This window comes from Acartia tonsa, chromosome 8, assembly GCF_053477335.1.
Source record: "Acartia tonsa isolate MP-2025a chromosome 8, ASM5347733v1, whole genome shotgun sequence".
Lineage (NCBI taxonomy): Eukaryota > Metazoa > Arthropoda > Copepoda > Calanoida > Acartiidae > Acartia > Acartia tonsa.
The window spans coordinates 36,204,561-36,223,232 of NC_137267.1; the positions used below are offsets into that span (position 1 = coordinate 36,204,561).

Consider the following 18,672-nt stretch of genomic DNA (forward strand, 5'->3'; position numbering starts at 1 on the left):
AAAATATCATCTGCGCTCAAATTGTTGACAAGTCACATGAGTATTTTTATTCTCGTGAATTTAGTTCATTTATTTTTGTATCAAACAATTTTTTATGTTTTGATTACATTAAATTCTAAAAATATTAATTTTGTTAGAATTGAGCTGAAAATTTAAACTTTGTGTTTTCAGAATATTATTGCACCATGGCTTTAACTCGAGGAAAATTGATTGGCGTAATTGGGGATGAGGATACTTGTGTAGGCTTCCTGCTTGGAGGTAAACTATAATATGGTACCCAAAGTTTAATATAAACCATCCTGTACTTATTGTTTGGCCTACAAACTTTGGGTACGTAATTGAGATGAGGATACTTATGTGGGCTTCCTGCTTGGAGGTAAACTTTAATTATATGGTACCCAAAGGTTAATAAAACCCAACACGTACTTATTGTTTGGGCTTCCTTCTGGGATGTAAATGACGTTGACAAGGGCAAAGTTAGCAGGGATGAAAAGTACTTTGGCTGTAAATTATAATTTGGTACCCAAAAGAAACCTTCATTTTATAGATTGGCGTTCAATCTTTGGGTACTTAATTAAATCTTAACAAAATCTAGTTTCTTTACTTTATCAGTACTTTTTATTTCAAAAAGGGGTAATTTGCTTTATGCAGATAATCGAGGTTAAACATCAATTTATCGTCCATTCCATACCAGTTCAGCTACTCTTTCACCTTAAAAAAGAGACACAATATAGCTATTTTTTGAAACTATGAACTATATAATGTAATCGTACGTTATGATACCATGCAAAAATGATTTTAAAAATTCATCTCAAATAAATTTCAATAAAAGTTGTTTGTCAATGTTTTAAAATCTTTAAAATTTAGGCATCGGAGAAATGAACAAGAATCGTCAGCCCAACTTTCTAGTTGTTGACAAGAATACCTCCGTCACAGAAGTAGAGGAATGTTTGAAATCCTTCATCCGCAGGGATGACATAGATATTATTCTGATTAACCAGAACGTGGCCGAGATGGTCCGTCACATTCTTGATGGACATACAGCTGCTCTACCCGCCATTCTGGAGATTCCTAGCAAGGTACAATTTAGGAGATTATAACGTGATGAAACAAAGCCTAAAAATGAAGAAATCTTTCAATTCGCTTTATTCTAAGCAAACTGTCCCATTTTAGTTGTTTATTCTTAGCATTTGTTAATTCCAGTTACTTTGTTCATAATAGATAAAATGCATTGAAAAGTTGTTAAAGTTTGGGTATAAAAAAATACTTAACTTGAAGAGAATTAATATTCGTACATAACACTTTAATTTTTAAACTGCCTGGTGGAAATAAAACATCTTCCATTGAATTTCTTGAGAACTATTAAGAATGACCCAAAGATAAAATCTTTGAAATTATATACCCTAAAATGTTCTAATTAAGGATTCTCCATATGACCCAGCCAAAGACAGTATTCTGCGCAGAGCCAAGGGAATGTTTTCTGCTGAAGATATGAAATAGATAAATTTTAAGCATTATCAAATTATTGATTCTTAACTCATTTTTTTGTAGGTAACTTCTTTTTTGTCTCTCCTTTAAAGAGAATTTTTTTATTGTAAAGTAAAAAATTACTAATGTTTAGATCTGAACGAGCTTAGGTAGTTTAATTTAATTTATTTATTGAGGGTTGATTTAAAAAAAATTAAATACAGCTTTTAATCTTTAAATGGTTAGAAAGGGAGGATTATATTATATTGTAGACATCTAGTAATCAAAGTAGTAAGGGTTCTTCAAAGGAGAACTTATTACTTGGATTACGACATGTAAAATATTTCACCTCCCCTTTAAAATTAAATGAAATTTTTAATCCTCAATTTATGTACAATATGATTTGCTGTGATTTTATTTCTATTATATAATGTAAATCTGTGTATTTATTTATATATTATTAATTATATTAAACATTAATTTTATCCTATTATGATTATCAAGAGTAAATGTATGTTGAATGATTGTTTAATGTGAAAATTGAAAAAAAAAATAGTTGCATTTATTATAATAATCTTGATTTCAGAATATAAATTAATTCAGATAAAATGACGTTAGAGGAAGAAATTGAATCAATGCAAGAGGTTTGTAAAATTATAACTAAAAGATAAAAAAAAACAAGGATGACTGCGTATTAAAGTATCGAAGCTCTAAATTAAAGTATTAAACAGCCATGCAGTTGAAAGAAGACAGTGAGCATTACAGAGGGACACAGTAAAATGTTGAGTAATTACTAACTGGTATGGGAAATCTTCAAAAAAAAGTCAGCCTATATGTTGAATTGCGGCCGAGAAAATACTTTTCCATCATAAACACAGTAGCTTAAAAAGATTTAGAAATATAGAATAGATTCGCAACTAAAAAGTTATCTTGACGTATATCTTTATCATTAAAACTCGAGCCTTATGGGCAGAAAGATCAATCCAGCACAGTTTTCAGTAAAATTTGAATCTCCGTTTTTTAAGATAATATAAATTAAGAGCACTGAAATTGTTTTGGGTTAATTATCATGGAACCTGTGTAGAATATTTGTTTTGTCTTTGTAAAAGATGGAGACAAATTGGTTGTTTCTTTGGGTTTCATGTTTCCTGCTCTTCTTTTCTTTAAAATATTTTTTGTTATAATGCAGCAGTAAATGATTTAAATGGTATGGTTGAGATAGATTTATAACAGTTTAAAGTTGCCATTTTTAGAATTCAGTTAATTTTTTTTAACTTTAGGAGGATGAAAAGCAGGCAACAGTCCAATTTGTGGCAGAAAATGGACAGACTATGTTTCAGCCTTTTGAAGTAAGTTTAATTTAAACTTGCGTATATAAAGTAGTAAGGTTTTGTTGTGGTCTGAAGCTAAAGATTTCTAAGAATACTGCTTAGAATTAGGTGTACTTTTTAGAGAAGCTCTATAAATAACATGTGGTTTTTCCTTTTTTACCTAGCATCCCCGCCGTCCCCTAGAGGCTATGGGCGAAGTAACTAGTCCTATTATAATTATAATAGTATTGTAAATTAAGACACCTGACATGTAATTGCCAGATTTAGTTACCTTACAAATCGGAATGTGATTTTATAGATTATGAGATATTAAGACATGGGCCTTTACAATACCATACTTTTAAATAGTTGTACCTAATTCATTAGTGATCACAACAAAAGGACAGTATAACGACTCAAAAATCCTGATAATTTCAAACAATATAATTGAATATAAATGTTAGTTATATTTTATTTTGTTGATAATAAAATGTAATAAGATAACATTAAAAAATGATTGCTTTAAAAAAAAAATTTCTTTTAGGTACCTCGGGATATAAGTCCTCAAAAGTTACAGCTGGTGTTAAAAGCCTTGTTTACAGATGAAGCTGATAAAAATCGTCCTTATCTTTTTTTTGTTAACGATGCAGAAATTAAAGGTAAAAATAAAAACAATCTTTAATTTTCCAGTATGGCTTCTAAACCGATTAATATCCGCTGTATAAGATCCAAGCCATACTGTATCTCTTATATTCCGTTTTGTACGAATTTGAAATGTTCAATCATAATATTAAAACCAGTTTTGTTAGCCCGTGCCTTATGCATCTCGGGGCTAACAAAAATTTTAATCTTAGAATTGTACTTTTTTATATCTCGAGGCCAACAAGCTGTTTAAAATGCGATGCGAAAATAGTTATTTATGTATTCTGTTTCGTTTTTTTTTCAGGCATGGAGTTTTGAAATATGCAATCCTATAATTTTTGTTTTATTTTAGAAACCTTGAGTGAAACAACAAAATTCATGTTGATTGATTATGAGAAGACTTTACACATTGTTTATCAACCACAAGCTGTTTTCAGAGTTAGAGGTGTTACAAGGTAAAACATAGAACAGTTTTTACAGTATATCTTTGAAACTGATTAATATCCGCTGGATTAAAACCAGTTTTCAGCAATAATGAAAAATCATGTATAGCATTGTATTAAAAGCAATTTTTAACAGATGTTGAAATAAACATCATAAGATTTTTACCAGTTTTGTAATAATACAAACGAAAAATTAACCGAAGCAAATCTTTTTCATTATAAATAAATCTAATTAAGTATAGTTGACTTCTAAGGATGAATTGAATAAATAATATCGGACCTATCGGACCGAAATAGGATCACTTTCTCATAAATTGTTTGGTAGAATAGTTCCTACAAATGTTCCTAATGGTTCTAATAAAAGGATGGATTCAAAAGGCCAAATAAGTAAACTATTATTGAAGTTGATTTTGTTTAGGTGTACAAGTTCATTATCAGGACATGGTGAGCCTGTCATTTCATCATTATTTTCACCAGGTACAACATATAAGACATTTATTTCATTACATAATAAAGTCAATAATGTTTAAAAATATTCCAACTTACTTAAAACTTTTCAACAGGGGTGTATATTCTGCATGGGATCCCCTGCTCAGGGGGGGGGGGGGGGGGAATAAAAAATTAGTGGTTGGAGGGAAAAAAATGTAAAAATTAAGAAAACTGAATACATTTTTTCCATTTCGCCCCCCTCCTTGGTTAAAAAAACTAAAAAAATGTGTGGTAGGAGGGATAAAATAAATAAAATGTAGAGTTCTTTAAATATTTTCTATTTTCCCCCCTACTTTTTAAGAAAAATCTAGGGGGAAAAAAAATAAAAAAATTTGTAGCAGGGGAAAAAAATAAATCTTGTGCAGAATATACACCCCTGCTTTTCAACCTTTTTTTACACATTTTTTAACGCAGCTCCTAATCTAAAATAACACAAAAATGGTACTTATGTATTTCAAAAACTAAAGTTTATGACGACTCTATTGGTATATGTAAAATTTTTCTATTATTAACATTGCCGCTCAGTTTAAACTTAAAAAATATATGCATTTTTGGCACAACCTTTAAATTGGTTATGGTCCATAAATCTTTTAAAATAAGGAACTTTGGAAAAACCGGTTTTTAGGCATTATAGTCATTTTTAAATATTAGCGTCTTAGCTCAGTGGTAACGCACTGAGTTACGGTGATGAGAGTTCGAGTTCTAGTCCCCATGTGGCAACTCGAATTTCTCAGTTTAATACATTCACGCAACTTCCCCTGATTGTGTAAAAAGGGGATTATTGAGTAAGTTTGGATACTTAATAGTCAAGTACATAATATCAGTACTACCCTTATCCCAAGCTCCTCTGCGGAGAGCGTCATTCATTACGGTGACTTAATTTGGGACACCTGCCATACTCGGCGAGGGTGAGGTAATAATGAGTAGCTCTCATGAGATAGCGGGTCAAGTCATAATGTGCTTGAACGTGGAGCTTGATAGCCCTAGTGGCTATACAAAAGTGTCTCAGCCTACTCCATGACTACTTAGGTCCAAACCCTAAGAGACTATGGCTAATCAATCAATCAATGTAACAGGCTTTCTAAATAAAAAAAGCATTTTATGCATTAAAAAGAAATATTTTTCTTGAAACACCCTGTACAATTTACATATTTGAATACATTTAATATTAGATGGTACCAAGCTGGCATCAGGGTCTGGAGATAAGACTGTCAGGTTTTGGGATCTCACCACTGAAACTCCACTTTTTGAATGCAAGGTAACTTTTTATTTAAAAACATAAAAACGAGTTATCTTTATTTACTAGGTATTTTGTATTTTATGTTTAAAATCTTAAGCTTTATGCTATCAATATCCTAATTTTGTTTTGTTTTGCAATGATTGAAAATTGCGATATTTCAAAACTTAAGACAATTTACTAAGAAAAAGTACCTATTTAACTATAATATAACAGAAAATCTATGATGGAAATACTTTAACAAAGAATGAAGAAAAAAACTAATTGAACAAATAAATAATATCTTTATGGAACAAACAAACACTGCTTCTCTTTTTGATACTAAATCTATTGATTATTTACATTTCAGGGACATTTAAATTGGGTGCTGGCAATTTCCTGGTCCCCAGATTGCAAGACCTTGGCATCAGGTGACAAAAATGGACACGTGATCTGCTGGGATCCTTTAACTGGGAAACAAAAGGTTTTAAAACAGTTTTATTTCTTGGATTTTACACCAAATTTTCATGTTTTCTAATAAAGTGAAAAGTTTAGCGGGCATAAATAACAATTCCGCCCTTCTCCCCCCTCCTTATGGATGAACGAATTGACCAATAAACAATTTCCATAATAGCAACCTAAATTGACGACAATTTTGCCCTTGTCATAATATCCACGTATGTCGTATATGCTACAACATCCATTAATTTTAAGTTTTATTTGTTTCTAAACTATTCAATGTCTGTAATTTCATTCCCAGTAGGGCTTAGACACCGATTAAAATCCGCTGAATTTGAACTAGTTCTCAGCCATACTGAAAAATCATGTATAGCATCGTATGAGAGACAATTTCCACGAATAATAAAATAAAAACCATAAAATCAATACCTGTTTTGATAGCCCAGTCCATCGGGTCTAAAAAAACTTTTCCAATTTTTATAGATTTTTAATTTAATATCTTCGGAAAGCTGTCTATAATACGATGCGATAAATACTAATATCTTTTATTTTTATGATTATTATCAGGTTAGATCTATGACTGGTCACAAACAATGGATTACCAGTCTGGCCTGGGAGCCACTTCACCTGGCGTCTGGAGGGGTTTGCAGGTAGGGTCTCCCAATCTTTTCTTTTCCACTATGGCTTCGAAACCGATTAATATCCGGTGGATAGAACCGGTTCTCAGCTACATTAAAAAAATATCGTATCGTATTATATCTAGTTTTCTACAAATTAGGGTTGACAATCCGAAACCGGAATCCGCCCAATTTTTGGCCAATTTTGAAATCCGAATCCGAATTCGGAATCCGTTTTTTAATAGCGGATTCGGATTCTTAATTGGTAGGCTAAAATTAGCGTTTTGAGTTTTTTCTTTTAACTCCCCCTTTTTGAAGGCAAAGATTATCATCATTATATATAATATCTTTTAAAATCTGGTTCGATTCTCGGAAGTGAATTATAGAGAACACCAAGAACATTAATTTTTAGGACATATGCAGCACTTAAATTAAAAAAAATTTTAAAAGAGCCTTTTTAGATATTTTTAGAATCCGAAATCCGCCAAAAATAAGAATCCGGAATTCGCGAGAATCCGCCATTTTTTGGACGGATTCTTGTAAGAATCCGAATCCGGTACAAAAATTTGACGGATTGCCATCCTTACTACAAATGTAAAAATGTGCAATCAAAATATTAAAACCTATTTTGTTAGCCCGTGCCTTTGGCATCTCGGGGCTATAATAACTGGTTTTAATCTTATAATTGTGCAATTTTTAATATCCGTGGAAAGATGTTTATAATACGATGCGAAAATAACTATTCTTTTATTGGTTTGGAAACTAGAACTGAAGTAATAACCAACCAGTATTATTGATTGTCATTGGTCCAATGTACAAAATCAACGATATATTATGGACTGTGATTGGTCCATATATATATATATATGGTGTTCCCTTCTTGACCAGTAGAAGAAAGCGCATTTCTCTGATTGAATTTATTAAGAATATTTGTATTCACAATAATTTGTTAAAAACCAATTCAACATATAGTTACTTCAAGTTAATTCTGATTGGTAAAGTATCTAGCTACCTAATAATGTTCCTACTTTGTGATTGGTCAATTTTTAACCAATGATATTCCAGGAAACTGTGTTCAGCCAGCAAAGATGGCGACATAAGAATATGGGACACACTAACAGGCACATGTATGAGGTCTCTGACGTCACACACAGCTAGTGTCACAAGCGTTCGGTGGGGAGGTTCAGGTACGCTTACCAGTTTATACCCTATTGTTGCTGAAATCCCCAATTATGATTTTAATAAGTACTTTTTATAACATGACTTAAGAATATAAAACACTTCCGAATTTTTGTGTTGTCCACTTTTGGTTAAGGTGAATGTTGCTTTATGAAATTAAAATTGTTAATAGTGAAGCTACTCTATAATTCAAGTTGTTTGTGCGCTGCCCCAGTCTGATGGCGGTTATACTGGGATTCTTTACAGGTCAGCGTACCTGGGGAGCCTCATATGATGACTTGAAGAACTTAATTCTTATGGACATTTTCATTCTTCTGAAGTATCAATTTATCCATAAGCGGTTAATTTCCTAGAATATGTATCAAAATTAACTGTGAAAAAATAAAAATTTATAATCAAAATTTTTTTTATAATTAATCATTCCTTCATTACAATACTTTCAGGCTTAAAATTTGACTAATGGTATATGCAAGGATTAATACGCCCATAATTATAGATTTTATAATACAAGAATTAATACGCCCATAATTATATATTTTATAATTTAATTACATAAAACTTACTAAAGAGTGGCTATATGAGGCTTTTTGATGCTATTGCTTTGATTGTTGCTTGTTGAAGAGCTGAAATAAATAAAATCTCGTTACATGAATTGCTAATTGAAATTCTTAATTTGAAATGAAAATTTTCAAATAACTTTAAGTACCTTTGTTGGATTTTGTTTACAATTGATGATGGATTATTGAATAGGATGACACAATCTACAAATAATATTAATTATGTACAATATGTATTTTCTTTTTAATGATAAAACTAAATTTGAAATGAAATGAACTTGTTTAATTAGCATTTTAGACTTTAACAAAATACTTGATTGCTGTGGTAAATTGGATAAGGTTGCTCTTTTTGCTGAATAATTTTTACCTTTTGCAAAATGCAAATCTTAATCTGGTGCTCAATTGGCAGATGAGGAAAATTTACATTCTAAATAAAAACAGTTGATTAGGTAATTAACAAGGATTTTTATTATTCTCAAATTTTCTTTTGAAAAAGATAATCTCAGGTAATTATTTTCTTGTTTTTTATTTTTTATGGCAAAATTTTACAATTATTACAGAATATGAACTAAATTACCTAGAGAGACTCGCCATGAAGCTTCCCCCGTTTGTGCTTTTTAAGCTTTGGAGTAGATGGCTGATCTCTGGTTAGGTTTAATCTGGAAAAATTTAATTTTGGTTTAATTTTTGAATAATTTTGATTTTTTTTTTTCAGTTTTAAACAAATAAATAAATAAATAAAGAATAAACAAATTGATAAATATTACAATTAATTGGAGATGGCGAGGTAGGGCGTTACACGTCCACTTGGCTGTGGTCTCAGGTTTGCCCCTAAATTAAATGGGTTTAATATTGCCCGGGAGCAAAGGCAAACCTGGGACACACAGCCAAGGGACCATATCACAGTATAAATTTGACAATGACAATAATAATAAGATTATATAAAACTTTTTTTTTTTTTTTTTTTTTTTTTTTTTTTTTTCAAATAAAGGTAAGTAAGTATGATATTCAAAGGTGTGAAGCAGGATTTTAAATAGAGGTAGGTATTTTGAACAGTAAGTATTATTTAAAGGTAAGTATTTTTTTTATTTTATTTCATTATTTCTTTTCAGGTCGACAAAGAAAATAAGACATATAATAAAAGTGTGAGATCACGTGTTAGTGTTTATAGTTATTCAATCCCAGTCATCATTCAGGGCAAAGACTGGTTCTGGCAGCCGGTCCATTGACGAATCCTGGCTGGATGGGCAGGATGGCATCACCTCCTCCTCAAGCTCTTCCTCTGTAGAGGAACCGATTTCCTGGGTGGCGGACCACAGGACAACATCGCGGGTCAGACCCCCCCTTAGCGCAGAGATTACTTCCTGCTTGGCCCGATTCAGGCGGGCTACGCGGTTCAGCCGCCCTTGAATCCTGGCCCTCTCCCCCTTCGCAGTTAGTACCCTGAGTACTGATACCAGGTCCTGCTGCAGGTCTAACGCCTGCATTGAGAGGCTCTCATTTTGCCGGACCTCGATGGCATGGTCGATGAGACCAGCCGCCCTCATGTTGTGAAGGTACAACTGGTTTTGCTGGTATGCTCGTTGAGCCCCGCTGATACGACGACGAGTTGGTCGGCGTAGGCTCTGCACATACTCGAATCTGTGCTCGTTGAACACATCTGTGGCGACGTATGCGTCCCACGTGGCATCCGTGGCCGCGGGAGTCATGTTCTCACCGCACTGGTAAAAGATATCTTCCCCATGGTTCAAAGACCTGGGGATGTAGTCGCCCTCTGGAGTGGCGATGGGGCTATAACTGCGTCTGGCAGACATTGTTTTAGTTAACTGAAAGAGTTTTATTTCTTTAGTTATCGTGTTAGGTTTGTAATGATAAAAAACTAGGATTATTGGTCAGGTGCAAAGCATTTAACTGTACGTGTTTGTAGTCGTAAGACATTTTCACTAGTATGCTAGTTCTAGGAGTAGCCCTGCCATAGGTAACATAATTCATTAAATATCATTTCACTTGTACAGAGCGACAGACTTCGCTTGGTCGAGCTACGTCTGGCGGCTTGTCTTTGGTATTTGCTATAGAGTAGCTTCACTCAGATAAGTACTAATTCACTAAAATCAGACTGCGCTCTGTTGAGCTCCGTCCGGTGTTTGAGTTTGATAAATTGCTGTTTTGGCGATAGTTATAGAGTAACTTCACTCAGGTAAGTGTGTTAGGACAGATAGTTCACTTGTACCAAAGTTATAGGATAGTTTTGCTTAGGTAGGCGATAACACACAATTCAAATACATAGTTTATTTCTAATCAACACAGGTAATTACATTATCGACTGTCATTTCAGCTATCTGTGATGGTGGCAGGTGGTAACCGCAGGTGGTAGTACACCTGCAGACTGTGGTTGGTGGTAACCGCAGGTGGTAGTACACCTGCAGACTGTGGTTGGTGGTAACCGCAAGTGGTAGTGCACCTGCTGGTGAGAGGTAGGAATTGGTGAATGTAGGCTTATTGGATGCTGTAACACCTGTCAAGTTACTACTCCGTAGAAGGTGGCTTTGGGGCAACATGTTTGTAGTACCCCATGTGGTGGGCATCATCAGCTGCCTTGGCTAGCGATTCAGCAAGACACAGATCATCTTCTGGGAGGATTGTTGCTATGTGCCTCACTGATCTCCTGGTGGTCCTGGACACTTTTTCACTCGCGTTCCTGTAGGTTATCTCCACAGACCTTATGATGCCATCCTTGGATGGGAAGACATCAGACACTATTCCCAGCTTGAAAGTGCTGTCCCCAATGAACTTCTCATCTGGTGTCCGGGTGAAGATAACAACATCATTTAGCATAGGCTGTCTGCTGGTTCTGGAAAATAGGCTGGATCTCGGGATGAAGTCAGCAAGTTTTTCGTTCAGCCATACTTTCCACCAGGACTCGTAGAGTTGGTTCATCTGCTGTAGCATTCTCGTTGGTTTCTCTACTGTGCACGGCTCTACGAGTGCCCTGTTAGATGCACGTCCAAGCATCAGCCTGCTGGGTGTTATCAGATCAACATGCTCCAAGTCATCTGTCCGTGATCCGATACATAGAGGAAGGTTGTTAAGCTGCATACAGCACCACGCAAAGCTGGTCTCGTAGTTCAGTATGTCTAGACGCAATCCATCAAACGTAGCGTGGAAAAGCCTCTTAATCTCCTGTATGCTTCTCTCAACCACCCCTTGCCAGTTGTGTCCTGCGGCCGGTGCTACCTTATGTCTGATGCCTGCCAGGTACTGTCCAGACAGGGTGCTGGTTATATCTCCCATCGACAACTGCATGTCCTTGCACGCTTTGACTAGCTGGCTACCTGGGTCAATGTACACAATATGAGGTACCGCATGATAGGTGATGAATCTCTGAAAGGCTCCGAGAAACGCCTCCGTGCTGTAGCTGGACATAGCATGGGCTGCGGTTGCTGAAGTCGTCGGGCATCGGAAGACCGCACACCATACTTTGACCGTGCTTCGGTGGTTGTGCTCGCAAATAGCTGTGAAAGGTCCACACAGGTCAAGCTGAGTGTGGTAAAACGCAGGGGCTATGCATGTTTGGCTCTCATGCCGTGGTGCCATTTCCGCCTCAAGTAGTCGAGCCTTCCTCCTTTTGCAAGATGTACAGTCAGCCCTCACTTCTTTCGCCAGGGCTCTCGCACCAATGATATACGCTATATACCTGGATTCCAGGACCATCTGTGGAACTCCCTTGTGGTGTAGGACCTTATGGTGAACATATATATATATACCATATAGGCAATTGGCGAATATCTGTCTAGTACAGGTTTTACGAAGGTGAGTGGTCTCAGGTCAGGAAACACGTTTTCAGGATCATCTATCTCCTCTCCATCAAGGAATCGGCCTGTATAATGTAGTATGCCGTCTCGGTCAACTACGTGCTGTAGCTCCTTTCCCTTGTAAAACCTTTCCACCTCCTTTGTGCCGCAGCGGAAGTAGTAGCGCTCAATAACCATCAACTCCTCCATTGATAGGGCGTCAGATTCCGTGCTGATACTTGGGATCAGCGTGCTTAACTCCACCTTCCGTTTGTTAGCTATTCGCCAAGAGATGAAACGTCGCATATAGGCAAGGATTCTCAATGTCTTCCGCCAACCATATTGGTTTGGATCCAGCAGGTATTGTGAATACTTGTACCGTGTCTGTAACTCTTGGATATTACACACGACGGCAGATATCACCTTAATCTCCTTGTTGACCTCGTCTTTGTCTTCCTTGCTAAGTTGCATCTCCTTGACCGGTCTGATAGGCATTTGTGATCGGTCTAGGCGCATCCATGGCTTCCCATTCTGCCAGTCTGAGTCCTGGCCTATGTCAGACAGTTTAACTCCGTCACGGGTGCCAAGATCAGCTATATTGTTAGTCCCATCCACATGGAACCACTGGGAACGATCAGTGAATCTCAGTATCTCGATGACGTTATTCCTTACTCCAATTGTCATGGGGCGAGTATCTGAGTTGATCCAGGATAGCGCAATGGTTGAATCGCTAACAAACCAAGTATCTTTGACCTTTCCTTTCAGGTTGTTTGTGACCACCCTAGCCAGTGTCGCACCCATTGTGCAGGCTTTTAACTCAGCTCGCGGAATAGAAGAACCGGTAACCAAGCGGGATTTTGCGGCCGCTAACCTCACCTTGATTTCACCTGATGGCAGTGTTTCTTGAACATGGACGCATGCGACTGCCAGATCCTTTGATGCATCCACTGACACTATCAGGTTTACTTCTGACGTCTCCGCAACACTTCGATTGAACTTTACTTCAGGTAACCGTTGCATTATCTCTATGTTTTGCTTCCATCTGTCAAGGTGGGCTTCAGGTAGCAAGTCATCCCAGTCTGTACCAAGCCGGACAATCTCGTGGTAATCCTTCTTGAATTGCCCAGTTATTGGGGAAACCAACCCCAATGGGTCATAACAGGACGCCATCCTGGAGAGGAGGATCCTTTTAGTGAAGTTTGCCATTAGCGCTTCTCTAAGGTCTCCTGTTACTAGCTCGGGATTCTTACCTCGGCGCCTCTTACCGAAGAACAATGGTTTTGGGTCCAAAGATAGCAAGTCTTCTTCTGGGTCCCATTGATATCCTAGGACGGTAACGTGCTTCTCGTCCACAGACACCGATTCATGGGGTTTCTCACCAGAAAGTACGAACGCCTTTGTTTCGATGTTGGCCTGGTCTAGAAGGAAGTGGATGGAATCAATAGTCTTCCTCCTTTCCTCTTCAGAGTCCTGGCTGTCACTCCCATCATCCACGTATAACAGATTTTCCAATACGTCAGCTCCAGCGGTATGTTCGGGGAAGTGCTTTCTGCCATAATCAGCTATGCGGTGCATTCCCTCTGCAGTTTGTCCTCCACTGGATATCACGCCGTAAATGATAGTGAGCATAACTCTTTCTTCCACTTCGTTTTCAGGGTTTAGGTCTGGTATCCACAGGTATCTATGCCAGGTCAACGACTTGGGGCGTAGCTTTAGCTGGTTGTACGCCATTCTGATATCAAACAGGAATGCATGCTTACCAGCTCGAAAGTTTGTGAGGAGGTTGAATATAGTCTCCAGCTTATTACTGCCTTTCGCCAATATGTTGTTCAGTGATTTTCCTGAGGTCGTGGTACTACTGGCGTCAAACACTGTGCGGACTGGAGTGGAAAGTGAGCCTTCCTTGTGGACCGTTCTCCATGGGAGGTAGTAGGATCCTGTTGCCTCCGCCAGTTGTTGCTGCATGTCCTCTGGCAGCTCATCCACTCTACAGCTGTATCCATTATCCACTAGTTTAGCATGGGACTTAAGGACCTCCTGACGCTTCACCTCAGAGCCCCGTAGCTGCTTCATTTGTCCTTTTAAAACAGCTAGGGCTACATGGCGGTTCTTACCAAGCTCCTTGTCAGGGTCTGCAGTAAATGGTAGCTCAGCCCACAGGCACTTATGTTCCACATCGAACTCTACCGATTTCGCTATCAGCGCATCTTCGGCTTCTTCGATAAGTGACTGATGCTCGTACTTGGGTCCTTGCCTGCATCTGTTACATCCTCTGCAGTCTGCACAGCGATAACTGGCTTCAGACCCTATTCGCTCGCTGTCAAAGTATTCCTTCTCTAGTCGGCGAACGTGCTTCGTTGAGCTCTGGTAGACTTGGTATGTCTCTAGCTCATCTGTGTCAGAGGCGGAGTCGATGGAGGCCACTGACCAGTCGAGCACGTCAAAGAGACTTTTACGCTGGTATGCTGCGGCCTTTAGTTCCTTGGTGAAGTAGTTGGCTGCACTCATGAAAGATGTGGTGGCATGTACTTCCGCCCAAGCCTCATGGGGTCCCCCCAGGATGCCGCGGTGCCCCCCTACTCCTGTAAACTTGCTCTCATAGAGTGCCAGACCGCAGGGTAACTGCATAATCAGCTTTGGGAAGAGCGTGTTGTATTTGATCCCAACAATGATGTCCACGCAACTTCCTCCTACTTTATCAGGTACTGTGGGTAGACTGGACGTATCACTGCCCTGGGCCTTGCTGAATTCATTGTAGGCTTGTTGCAGTTTCCAGGTGGGGAATGGTGCCGTTGGATTGTCCATCTGAATCCCTGAGAGTGTGGCGCGGGCATTGTTGTCGGCGAGGTTCATGATAAACTGCTCTATACCATAGGGGATCTCAACACTTCGTCCACCAGCAACGTTAAGGACAGTAGGGCCTTCCCTTAGGGTCTTGGAGTTCAGCGCGTTAGCTGCCCTGGTGCTGATACAGCATGATCCGCATCCGCTGTCATAGAAGACTAGCAACGGTGGGCCCCCATCAGGTGATGGAACTTCTTGGCACATAAATATAGAGGGAGAGGTGATATCTGGTAAGGTGTCTTGGCTGGTATCAATCCTCTCTGGCAATTGGTGGGCTGTCTGTATGTAGTCTCCCACAAAGAGTAGTTCGACCGAAGGTAGCTTATCTGCGTCCATTGTTTGCTTGAAGTGGTTAAGTCGCTTGGCATTGATCTTGGTGTGGTATATGCAGCACAGGATGTGTTTCTGTCTGCGGTGAGTCACACGGCTACACCCGCCAACATTGCAGAAGTGGTCAGTCCGACAATCATTCTTATGTGCCTCCCACCAGCCGTTTAGGTCTGACAGGTCTACTTCGCTATCCATCCTTAGACATCTGAAGCAGCAGCCTGATGCGGTAGCTATCTTGATCCGTTCCTTTACCTCACTAGATTGGAAGTGTTTGCAGTAGAACAGGTGAGTGTGTTGCTCTGTGCAGTTTTCGCATCTTACCAGCTTGGGAGTGCTCCCGGGTCCAGCCTGTTCCAGTTTGGGTGTGGGTGGCTTGTCTCCGGTAGCCCGTTTCTGTCTTCCTTCCTGTAGGTTGTCTCCTGGATAAGCATGTTCGCTTTCATCTTCCGTAACCACGTCTGCTGTAAGTACGGTTTGCCCCCTTTTGTCCGGGTTGTGTTGGGCCTTTTGTGTTCGGGTTGCGTCCGTGGCATGGCTTGGCTCGGTTGTGCGAATAGAGAGCTCGAAAGTTACCAGTTCGATCTCTTCGTCCAGGAATTTCTCCAGGTGGCGGAAGCATTTCTCGGTGTCAACTATACCGCTGCTGTCTGTACTTTCCTTGTACTTTCTGGTCAGCTGCTCGCCCCTTCTGTCGTCTAGTAGCTGGTTGGCAATTACATGGATGTCTCCTTTGTGGTATAGTTCTGACGTGACTTTATTTTCGGTCACAAAGTTGACGATTTCTACAATCTTCATCCTTAAGTTGATTAGCCAATCCAGTTGTTTGGCTCTGTCGGCAGTCTTCCATGGGCAGCGAGACAGCTTAAGGATCTCGGTGCGTTTGCGCTGCAGGATACGGGGTATGTTCCCATAACGTGCTGATAGTCGTCGCCATATTTCTTCAACGTTGGTCTCATGAGCGCATATGACCGCGGCTTGGTCCTTGAGACAGCGCTTTTTCAGCAGGTTTAGCCTATCGTCATGGGTAACATTCATTAAGGACCCTGCGTACAACCCATACTCCTTTTTGAACTTATAAAAATCTTCACCCTCTTTCCCAGAAAAGGTGGGTAAGATTAAGTTTTCCGCTTTACTACGAGTAGTAGTGCTCTCAGTGCGGTACCCAAACCGTTCAGACTCGTGCTCCACTGATTTCTTGGCTTGTGAGAGTATACGATCAAGGCTGGTCAGGGCGTCATCAATCTCACGCGCATCGTCTAACAAGTCTAGGTCTGCTGCGTCATCACAATGTATGCCTAGCTTTTTGATGATCTTGCTGGCTCCAGCTTCCAAACGCTCAAAACTCGTACGCATAGTCAGTAGTTGGCTGTCGTCGGAAGGAATGGTATTGACAATCTTCATGAGCTCCACTTCCATATCAGCAGCTTCCATCACCACCTCCTCTTTCATACCCTGTATGCGCCTGGTCTTTATATCACGCATGGTGTCTGTCATTGGTCTCCCTGAGGAGCCAGTGGTACTGGCTACCGACGGAGCGGCTGGAGGTTCCTTGCGAAGTGAAAGATTCTCGGCCAATGATTTTGCAGTCCTCTCGACAATATGCTGTGAGATGCTGTGTTGTAGTGTTCGGAGGCTGGCAGCAGCAGCGTTGGCTTGGGTTATCAGCTGAGCTGTGTCCTCGTCAGGGGTTATTGACAGGTAGTAGGCTTTCGCGTGTCGGTAGTTAAGGGTGACATCATGGATTTCCTTTATAGCCTGTTGGAGAACATCTACCGGGTATGCAGCCAAGGTGTATCCCTCATACTCCTCATATGTAAGGGTGGTCAAATGGAGGTTTGCCTTATGGTTGGCGGCCTTGGCGTCCTCAGCCGACATGTTGGTGTGTCCTAGGTGCTCAGAGGTGTCACGGGCGTCCTCTTCTAAGATTTGCGCGTAGTCGTACTGGTTATCCCAGTCAAGCCCTCCTGGGGTTTGCAATGAATCGATCCCAGATATACCAGTGGGTGTACCGGTATTAGCACGTCTGCGATACGGAGTCTCAGTCAAGGCTTGCTGGTCACGGGGCGTAGGGAGCCTGGGTCGAGGGTTCGAGCTTGCCGCGTCAGGTGTCAGGAGAGTCTCCTTACTTGGCCTGGGCGTTAGTGACGTAGTAGTAGTGTGGGGCGGAGGTACCAATGGGTTTGTTCTCGGTGTAGGGGGTCGTATGCCTTGATGAATATTACGGACCTCGATACCAGACGGAGATTTAGTTATGACTCTGATACCGTCCTCGGATCGGATTACGAGGGGCCTACTGTAGGGAGCAACGACGGGCGAACGCTGGACTTTGCTTCGGGATTTGAATGCGTCCCTTTCGCTGTCTAATGGGGGAAACAGACTAGAACGTTTGGAACGGGTGTTGTCGCTAGGTTGCCCTTGCTCGATGGCTCTACTGACTAGATCGCTATTGTCCTTCTCGACGCTTATACTGTCTGCCATCAGCTTTTGATTTCAAGATCCACGTGATGTGATGGAGATTTTTAGCCTCAACGTTAGAGAGGAACAAACATGTGCGGGGTGCGTCTCGTGGCACTGCGCAGGTAATCGATTTGTGGTGGCTTTTATGCACCTTAATTCGTCAGTGGTGGCTTTTACGCACCTTCAAGTTTTATAAACAAATCAACAACAAATAGCAATTTACAACAACAATATTAGCAATTTTTTAGCATCCAATATAGCATGAGCTTTTAACATCCCTCGCGGGAAAAGTTATTCTTTTCGTGGTGGAAAGGCCGGCTGCGACTTGACGGTAGCTCTTTTGACCCTACCTTTCCGTTTACGAGACCACGTGCTCTTGGAATCACCCTGGCTGTGTTGTTGCTAGCCCTGGGGTTCAATGTTTCTTTAGAAATTAATGCGCTGCCCCAGTCTGATGGCGGTTATACTGGGATTCTTTACAGGTCAGCGTACCTGGGGAGCCTCATATGATGACTTGAAGAACTTAATTCTTATGGACATTTTCATTCTTCTGAAGTATCAATTTATCCATAAGCAGTTAATTTCCTAGAATATGTATCAAAATTAACTGTGAAAAAATAAAAATTTATAATCAAAATTTTTTTTATAATTAATCATTCCTTCATTACAATACTTTCAGGCTTAAAATTTGACTAATGGTATATGCAAGGATTAATACGCCCATAATTATAGATTTTATAATACAAGAATTAATACGCCCATAATTATATATTTTATAATTTAATTACATAAAACTTACTAAAGAGTGGCTATATGAGGCTTTTTGATGCTATTGCTTTGATTGTTGCTTGTTGAAGAGCTGAAATAAATA

General features: G+C 39.4%; 2 protein-coding genes and 2 long non-coding RNA genes across 4 annotated transcripts in view; 2 read left to right on the plus strand and 2 right to left on the minus strand.

Annotated features, from left to right (window-relative positions):
* Positions 1-2,055, plus strand: Vha14-1 (V-type proton ATPase subunit Vha14-1). Its single transcript, XM_080170278.1, has 3 exons — positions 1-258; positions 868-1,079; positions 1,423-2,055. The coding sequence occupies exons 1-3, from the start codon at positions 186-188 to the stop codon at positions 1,498-1,500; spliced, it is 363 nt and encodes a 120-aa protein (XP_080026404.1). The 5' UTR covers positions 1-185; the 3' UTR covers positions 1,501-2,055.
* The window catches only part of LOC145326837 (notchless protein homolog 1-like), a 21,022-nt gene continuing 4,395 nt past the window's right edge, over positions 2,046-18,672 (plus strand). Inside the window, exons 1-9 of the mRNA XM_080170275.1 lie at positions 2,046-2,111; positions 2,748-2,816; positions 3,322-3,436; positions 3,772-3,874; positions 4,281-4,339; positions 5,524-5,609; positions 5,938-6,051; positions 6,594-6,676; positions 7,709-7,830. Coding sequence (XP_080026401.1) covers positions 2,076-2,111; positions 2,748-2,816; positions 3,322-3,436; positions 3,772-3,874; positions 4,281-4,339; positions 5,524-5,609; positions 5,938-6,051; positions 6,594-6,676; positions 7,709-7,830 — 787 coding nt within the window. The 5' untranslated portion in view covers positions 2,046-2,075. The remainder of the gene's footprint in view (positions 2,112-2,747; positions 2,817-3,321; positions 3,437-3,771; positions 3,875-4,280; positions 4,340-5,523; positions 5,610-5,937; positions 6,052-6,593; positions 6,677-7,708; positions 7,831-18,672) is intronic.
* LOC145326841 (uncharacterized) lies at positions 8,047-9,040 on the minus strand. Its single transcript, XR_013881987.1, has 5 exons — positions 8,957-9,040; positions 8,747-8,806; positions 8,529-8,583; positions 8,386-8,445; positions 8,047-8,171 (listed from the first exon to the last, which is right to left on the minus strand). It is a non-coding gene; the product is annotated as an uncharacterized LOC145326841 (long non-coding RNA).
* The window catches only part of LOC145326842 (uncharacterized), a 659-nt gene continuing 583 nt past the window's right edge, over positions 18,597-18,672 (minus strand). The window contains exon 4 of the long non-coding RNA XR_013881988.1: positions 18,597-18,660. This is a non-coding gene — a long non-coding RNA (uncharacterized LOC145326842). The remainder of the gene's footprint in view (positions 18,661-18,672) is intronic.

What these genes read in the sequence shown, in the direction of transcription:
- Vha14-1 (XM_080170278.1), top strand. Translation starts at nt 186, where the DNA reads ATGGCTTTAACTCGAGGAAAATTGATTGGCGTAATTGGGGATGAGGAT. An exon ending in TGTAGGCTTCCTGCTTGGAG is followed by an intron (nt 259 to 867) that starts GTAAACTATAAT and finishes TTTAAAATTTAG; the next exon opens with GCATCGGAGAAATGAACAAG. An exon ending in TTCTGGAGATTCCTAGCAAG is followed by an intron (nt 1,080 to 1,422) that starts GTACAATTTAGG and finishes GTTCTAATTAAG; the next exon opens with GATTCTCCATATGACCCAGC.